At 35.8% G+C, this 8,444-nt stretch overlaps 1 protein-coding gene across 1 annotated transcript; it reads left to right on the plus strand.

Moving 5' to 3' along the window:
• The first annotated feature begins 649 nt into the window (after positions 1-649).
• On the plus strand, positions 650-7,948 carry LOC116723098 (interferon-induced protein 44-like). Its single transcript, XM_032567695.1, has 10 exons — positions 650-746; positions 907-930; positions 2,420-2,449; positions 2,744-2,764; positions 2,837-2,870; positions 4,449-4,650; positions 4,774-4,932; positions 5,053-5,221; positions 5,394-5,494; positions 7,330-7,948. Exons 1-10 carry the CDS (start codon positions 722-724, stop codon positions 7,501-7,503), a joined length of 939 nt encoding a protein of 312 aa, XP_032423586.1. The 5' UTR covers positions 650-721; the 3' UTR covers positions 7,504-7,948.
• Positions 7,949-8,444: the final 496 nt, after the last annotated feature.

The following is an 8,444-nucleotide window of genomic DNA, read 5'->3' on the forward strand; positions in this document are numbered from 1 at the left end:
CAATTAATTCTGCACAGCTCTAAACAGTTTACATAGTAAACAGCTCTGAGTTTGGCTGTTTGCCTACCGCAGGGTGTTTCCGTCCCCACCCTGCAACATCCTGCACTGAACATGTGACTTATAATAAACCCTGCAGCTTATCTGAAGCAACAGCAAATACTTTCACTTTAAGTCTGCAGAGCTTCTATTTACATACGGATCAGTATGAGCTAAAAATACAGTTATCCATACCCCAGATAAATGAATTGATTGTTTCTGTGTCACTTTGCAATAACTTAGAGTTCCTGGTGAAATAATTCATATTGTGTGTGCTGCTGAAGGGAATGACTGGCCAGTGAGGAATGATTCAAACGTCCTTCAAGTCAGGAGAAAGTGCTTTATGATAAAAAATAAAAAAGGCTGATAAAACTCATCAGTTAATTAGACTTCTTTGTTTTGTATTTGGGCTGAGGTTGTCTGTGGAGAAAAACATCTGGGAAACAAAACATTCTGGTCAGCTATAAGTGAAAATGGTTAGGTTTGATCAATAAAATGGAAAGCTACAGTATTCTAGTATTTTAAACAAGTAAAAACTCTTATCACTGCAGAACAGACGAAACAGAAAGTGAAAGTAAAAGGGATTTATCAGAAGTTATGTGGTTCATCAGAGCAGCAGATGTAATTTAAGGGAGGAGAAGGTTGCTGTTGGTTCATTTTGCAGCAGAGCAGCAACGACAGCAGAATGGCTTTTTTTTTGCGTCTATTTGGTCAGTATATTTTACTTCAGATGACTTTTCTAGATATTTATATGAATTGATTCAGATTCAGCAAATCGTACAAAACCAATCTGCAGGATTCTTTATGAATCACCTATTTACTCTGCAGTGACCATCATAAGTTTTTACTTTCATTTCTTTTCTCTTTTAGGGTTTGGGCCCCCAGAACAAACTGGTAAGTTAAAGTGTCAAATCCAATGCTATCTAATGCTCCACATTCACTGCCTTCTGCTCCTGATGCTGAAACTGATTTAAAGTAAAAGTCAAGATGTTAAAATGTTATTTAAGTCAGTTGTAATGCATTTTGAAAGACTGATTTGATCAAAGAATATCCTTCAACTACAGTTTAGTTATAATGTATCTTCTGTTTTTTCAATTAAGCTCAGTTTCCAAGTGGTTGATTGTAAAATCATAATGTAGTTTGGATAACATGGGAAATTGATGTGAAACACTGACTTCCTTTAAATCTCGACTAAAAACCCACCTGTTTAGGATTGTATTTGAAATGTAATCAATTACAAATTTATTGATGGAACTTGACTTAATGTTGTGTTTTGATTGTTGATTCTATCTTGCATTGTGTTTCTGTGTTTGTAATGATGTAAAGCACTTTGAAATGCCTTGCTGCTGAAATGTGCTATACAAATAAAATTTGATTGATTGATTAATTGATCTGCTTTTCACGCAAAGCACTTTGAATGGACCTGTGTAAGATATCAATATCTTATCAATCAATATCTCAGTGAAGACTGAGGTTGTCTTCTCCACAGACAACCGTAGTCTTGTATCATATTTCACAGTTGCTGTGAAATATGATACAATGTTAATCATTTCTGGAATATTTGACTGACTGGAGATGGTGAAATTTTGATGCAAGAGGAAGATGATAAAATGTTCAACCAGATGTATGAATAAACTTAATTAATAACAATTTGTAATCTTCTCAGTAATCCCTGGTTTGCTCATTAGTTGGAAGCAACACATACAAACTATTGCTATTTAAACAATGCAGTACTGATATAATGTGTGTGCTGCTGGAGGGAATGACTGACCAGAGCTTCTTCTTCTGTAAGCTTCTGTTTCTATAGAAGTTCTGTTTTATCACGCTGTATGATAAAAATTATTAAAGATTATCATAAACCCTTATAAAACCCATCAGTTAATTTTATTTAAAGTCTTGCCCTCAGTCTTTGGACAAGACTGAGGTTGTCTGTGGAGAGGGACGTCTGGAAACAAAGCAATCTGGTCAGCTATAAGTGAAAATGGTTAGGTTTGATCAATAAAATGGAAAGCTATTCTAGAAGTTTAAACAAGTAAAAACTCTTATCACTGCAGAACAGACAAAACAGAAAGTGAAAGTAAAAGGGATTTATCAGAAGTCATGTGGTTCATCAGAGCAACCTACATAATTTAAGGGAGGAGAAGGTTGCTGTTGGTTCATTTTGCAGCAGAGCAGCAACAACAGCAGAATGGCTCAACACAAGTCATTTTTTATGCATCTAAGTCAGTGTATTTTACTTCAGATGACTTTTCTACATATTTGTATGAATTGATTCAGATTCAGCAAATCGTACAAAAAAATCTGCAGGATACTTTATGAATCACCTATTTACTCTGCAGTGACCATCATAAGTTTTTATTTTACTTTCTTTTCTCTTTTTTAGAAGAGGAAAGGATTAAGGCAAAACTTGCTGGTAAGTTAAAGTGTCAAATTCAATGCTATTTACTGCTCCACATTCATTGCCTTCAAGATTTTAAAATGTTATTTATGTTTGTTTTAATACATTTGGAAAGACTAACTTGATCAAAGAATATCCTTCAACTACAGCTTATTATAATTTATCTTCTGTTTTTTTCAATTAAGCTCAGTTTCCAAGTGAGTGATTGTAAAATCATAATTTAGTTTGGATAACATGGGAAATTGATTTGAAAAAAGTCTTTCAGGAACAGTTTAATTCATGTTTTATTTTTGTTGTTGCTTTCTGAAGCTCAAAAGGCACAGTCTCCAAGTGAGTGATCACATTACGTTTCTGAAATGTTTCCGGTATTTTTGCAGAATAATAATTCATGTTTCTGTTCAGCTCTGGATGAACCGTGGAGGGAACTAGACTGGGGGTGAGTTTACAGTAAAACTGTCACATCTGATCAATAACAGCCTGTTTACTGCTGCTAGGTTGTTTGTCACTCTGCTGAAATGTAAAAATGCAGCTCCAGAGCTCAGTGGAAAAAGAAAAAGCACAGCTTCACATGGGCTTTTTGTGGGACGTTCTGCTTGTTCTGATCACAGCTGTGTGACCCAAAGGGTTTGTGATTTTACAGGAAATGGGGGAAGTCAGTGGAACAGGAGGGGACTGTATGATAAAGTGTTAAGCAGAAAATGAAATAAATGAAAAAAATACTGCAGGGAAAATCATCAACATACAGGAGGAACACAGTTTAAATAAATGTAGTTATTATTTTTAGCTGAAAAAGCTTTGCTACAAGATGGACGACTATGAAACAGATGAGCTGACCACTGATATCAGAAGATAAGAATGTGGTGGAGTCAAAGTTCAACTTTGCTCTTAGGTAAGAGCAGGAGTACAGGGATAATGAAGAGCAAAAGGATTATGAAGTGAGAGACATTCATGATTAAAATGCTCATGAGTGGGTTGGAACAAATCTAATATGCAATGAATAAACTTAAAGGTGCAGTGCTATGTGTTTTGCAGATACATGCCATTTTATAGCATAATCAAGTAAGCATATTACCTTCAGTTATAAAAATGTTATAACAATGTTATATCAAATATGACTTAAGAGAAATTTTACCTCCTGATTTGACACCTTGAAATTGGGCGTCTGTCTCTTTAAAAACTCCTGCTCTTTCAGTAAGTCATCACAATATCGATCCTCTATTAACCCTTCAGCAACATTTCTACCAGCACTGCACTGAGAAGTAACTCCCATGATGAGCTCAGTAGACACACACTTGTTTGCTAATTGTTGCTGGCTAGTTTAGAGGAACTGAGCAGGAGTGCTGCTGGGGAGGGCTGCTCTGAGGTGGAGTTTCTTCCACCTGGCACTCAATCCACCCAGGTGTTTTGCACAGTTGAATGGTTGCCATGGGAAACTAAAGGATTTCTCAAACATGCATGAAAAAAATCAAGGCAACACTCCAGGTATGTTTTTGATGATTAAGTTACATTATAACCTGGTGTGAAGCTGAAAAACTTTGATATTACATGATATTGTCCCTTTAAAATGGTTAATAAAATAACTAGGAAGCCATGTGATAAGGCTGCCAGTAGTGACATACAATAAACATTAAATCTCTCTGACAGTCCAGTTAAAAGAGCTTTATGCAATTCTTCTACTTGAATAGGATTACAAAAAATGACCTTTGATTTGTACAAACTTTCACGATTCATGACAAGGACCAAATGGAGAGTGAAGTGGGATTAGTCCAAAAGATTGGTCTGAAATGATTTAATAAGTGGTTTTTAAATACCTCAGGCTGGCAAATACAGGTTTTATTTCCTGGTTAATTATTTTTTAGGATTTTTGTAAATAAAAGTCTTTAAATTGAGATGGTTTCTTTTATTGAGTTCTTCTGCTGGTCTCTGAATCTAACTGGTTTGGCATCCTGTTGGATTATTTTATGCATTTTGTTCATTTTGGGATGGAACTAACCGATTTACTTTACGTTCTCAGAGAAAAACAGAAGAACCTTAAATATGTGCAGGAATACAAACCAGAACAAGATGACATCAGGTACCTCCGGGTCCTCCTTTACGGACCCGTCGGAGCTGGGAAGTCCAGTTTCATCAACTCTGTCAGTAGCGTCCTCAGAGGTCGGATGACAACTCCTGCTTTGGCCAGCGCGACCACGTCTGATAAAAGCTTCACCAAAAAGGTTTGAAAATTAAGACTCTTCTGTTTATATTTCAGAATATAAACTTTAATGGACCAGTCAGAAAATAACTGTTTCAGCAACAAGAGTTTTCTCTGGATCAAAATTATTTTTTTTGTGCTTTAGCATGAAACTCATAAATTCAATAAAGGACGAGGAAGTGCAAAGACATTTTACCCTCTGGTCTTCAACGACTTCATGGGACTGGAAGATGGAACCAACAGGGGAGTTCATGCTGACGACATCAAACTGGCTTTGAGAGGTCATCTGAAGGAAGGTTATGAGGTGCAGCAACTTCATAAACAAGTTATAAAAACTCTGTATGAATGAATGAAGCCCTGATTTAAAGACCAGAGGTGTGTCTATTTGAAATACTTTTCATGATGTATCTTTAATCCCTTCCAGTTCAACCAAGTTGCTCCAATATCTCAGGATGACCCAGGCTACAACCCGACCCCCTCTGCTGATGACAGAGTTCATGTCCTGGTCTGTGTGATGTCTGCCAACACTCCACAGATGAATTCATCAGTTCTGGAGAAGATGAAGAGCGTCAGAGATACAGCCAGAGACCTGGGTGAGTTTATGGATAATGATCTTATTCAGACTTCATGTTAACAGAGAAAATCCATAACAAGGTCCAGTTCGGGGTCTCTGGTTCCAATCTGATGGAAACTTTATCTGCATTCACTGACAATTACTGATAAAAATACAAATATTATTTACTTGGGTGTATTTTATTTCTGCAGGAATTCCTCAAATGTTAATGATGACACGTATAGATGAAGCCTGCTGTGAAACTGACAAAGACTTAAGGATTGTCTACAAGAGCAAGTACCTGAGAAAAAAGGTGAGTTTCAGTCATTTTATTCAGCGCTGTGACCTGCACACAGGTGAAGCAATGTCTCATTTTGACTAGAAAAATGGTCAAATTGGGAAGTAATTGGGAAGTCCACTTGACTGATGAATTTGTTTTCTGTTCTTTCAACATTTATGGATGAAAATCTGTGAATTCATGCATGACCTACAGTACAGACCAAAAGTTTGGACATATCCTCTAATTCAATGGGTTTTCTTTATTTTCATGACTATTTATAAGGCAAGAAATCCCACTTATTAACCTGACAGGGCACATCTATGAAGTGAAAACCATTTCAGGTGACTACCTCTTGAAGCTCATCAAGAAAATGCAGAGTGTGTGCAAAGCAGTAATCACAGCTAAAGGTTGCTAATTTGAAGAAACTAGAATATAAGGGGTATTTTCAGTTGTTTTACACTTTTTTGTTTAGTGCATATTTCCACATGTGTTATTCATAGTTTTGATGCCTTCAGTGTGAATCTACAATGTCAATAGTCATGAAAATAAAGGAAAGTCATTGAATTAAAAGGTGTGTCCAAACTTTTGGTCTGTACTGTATATTGAAGAAGTCCGAGGTGAGGCAGTGCAATACTGTATCTCACCGCTGGTGGCGCTGTGTCACACTGAATGAAGCAAACAGTCGACACATGCGCATTGTTGTCTCTTTTTATCGCTAATCCGCTTTTTTAAATTACACATTTGCTAAGCATGCTGAGTATTAAGGCCACACTAAGAAAAAAATTAAGTAAATTAAATGACGAGAATAAAGCCGTACAAGAATAAAGTCATGTTATTAAGACAATAGTAATAATGTTATGAGAATAATGTCGTATGAAAATAAGGCAAAATAATGAATAAAGTCATAGTATTACAACTTTATAGTCATTATCTCAACTTTATTCTCGTAATTTTGTCTTTATTGTTATAATTTTATTTATTATTTTTTCTTAATATGACACTAACACCCCATTGTAGATATTCCATAGCCTGTTTAGCCTTTTTAATAAATGTGAGCGATATGCTAAATCTTTCTGATTGGCCTTAAATTCAGTGAAAAAAATAAATAAAAATGAGAGACAAGCTTGGGAAGTTTTACAGACTAACAAAGACATTTGTGTAAAAAGATAGAAATATGGCATTTATATACAAATAAAGGTGAGACCAGGTGAGTTTCAGTTTTAATAAGGAAAGAGAGATCAACAGTAGACAACATTTAATGAAAAGAATGAAATTTTATCTCCTATATTTCTTATTTTTTCTTGCTGTATTATTGTTTAACAATATGCTATTGAGTTTAAGATTTTAAAATAATGTGTGCAGTTCAGGTCAAAATTGAGATGCAGGCTTTTAGATTCAAAAATTTGACTCAGATTAACCCTCTATGGCATGACTTTTTATTTTTGTGGGGAAGAAATATTTTCCTGCATTCTTTGGGAGCTTGGTGGTCCCTAATTACATGTCAATCATAAAATCGGACTCTGACACCTCCTGGAACCAGATTTGGGTTTGTTGCCTCAGGGTAACATTGGTCTAGAACACCAAGATTGTCTACACTGATTATGAGAAATGAAATACAAATCAAACAAAAACTATATTCATAAAAGAACTATTTTTTGGACAAAAATATGTCAAAAATCATGCCCCCCAAAAAATAAAATAAAGGAGCAATGTGAGGTACAGCTATGTGGTTTGTTGCCTGAGGGCAACGCCATGCCATAGAGGGTTAAAATGTGCTATGAGGCTCATGACCTCACAGCACATCCCTGGTTCAACAATAAAACACAAAAAATGTTTCAGACTGTGACTGGCTGGTTTTTACTGTTCAGATGAAAGACTTCAGCTCAGCAGTGGGAATCCCAGTGAACTGCATCTTTCCTGTGAAGAACTACAGTGAAGAAATCGACATGAACGATGACATTGATACTCTGATCCTGAGCGCTCTGAGGAATATGATCAACTCTGGAGACGACTTCATTGAGAAGGTTAAAACTGATATATAGAGAAAACAGTGAGGTGCAGCAGCTTTAGGAGAGAGAATGTTGATGGTGTTGCAATGATGCAATTTAATGTCATTAAAACGCAATGTAGGACAAATTTGAATCTTGAACATTTATCTTAAATCAGAGCTAAATCTGTTGTATGTTTCTGGTGCTTGTTTTTTTATGTAAAAGGTTCTGCTATATAATTGTTTTTCATATGAATGTGATATTTTCCTGATGTGCTTCATCTGTTTTTTATACATATAGGTTATACAAATAAACCTGCTTTGCCTTTTCTCATCAATCTTGCATTACAATAGTAGTTGCCATGCAATATGATACAGTGTTAAGCATATTTAAACTATTGGGTGTGATTTTGATGTAAAAGGAACAACTGGGATGATTTTTGATTTAAGACGAAAACGCAATGTTCGATCAGAAGTTTGAATAAATTCCACAAATCTTATTTGTCTAGTCAATTTAATAATTTTGGTTTATTTGTTGAGTTGGATGCAACTTCGGTGAAAACAAGTGAACCATTTATTCACTAGCAGGAACTGCATATCACTCTTTAATGTGATATCACGAATTTTGTACAACTTGAAGCTTATGGAGGGATTTTTGAGGTTGAGAAGACAGTTATAGCCGATGCAGGAGGCGACAAGGTTATGGACAAGAGGAGATATGGAGTATTAGGGATGGGAGGGACAAAGATGATTAATATGGCGTAGGTGGAATAAACAGAATGGGTCATATTGTAAGACTGAAAGGAGAGGTGAGGGACAGAGTGCTGTCTAGGATGACTTGGACTCTTTGACATGAGGAGAGTTGGAGAGTAGAACCATCTAATGAAAGGAAGAAACTGTCAGCTTTGGGTGATAGAGATTTGGTTCCTACAAGGAGGATCTCAGTTTTGTTGCTTGTTTGTTTAAGGACGTTAGAGGTGAACATTTCAGATAAAG

Source organism: Xiphophorus hellerii, chromosome 7 (assembly GCF_003331165.1).
Source record: "Xiphophorus hellerii strain 12219 chromosome 7, Xiphophorus_hellerii-4.1, whole genome shotgun sequence".
NCBI classification, from domain to species: domain Eukaryota; kingdom Metazoa; phylum Chordata; class Actinopteri; order Cyprinodontiformes; family Poeciliidae; genus Xiphophorus; species Xiphophorus hellerii.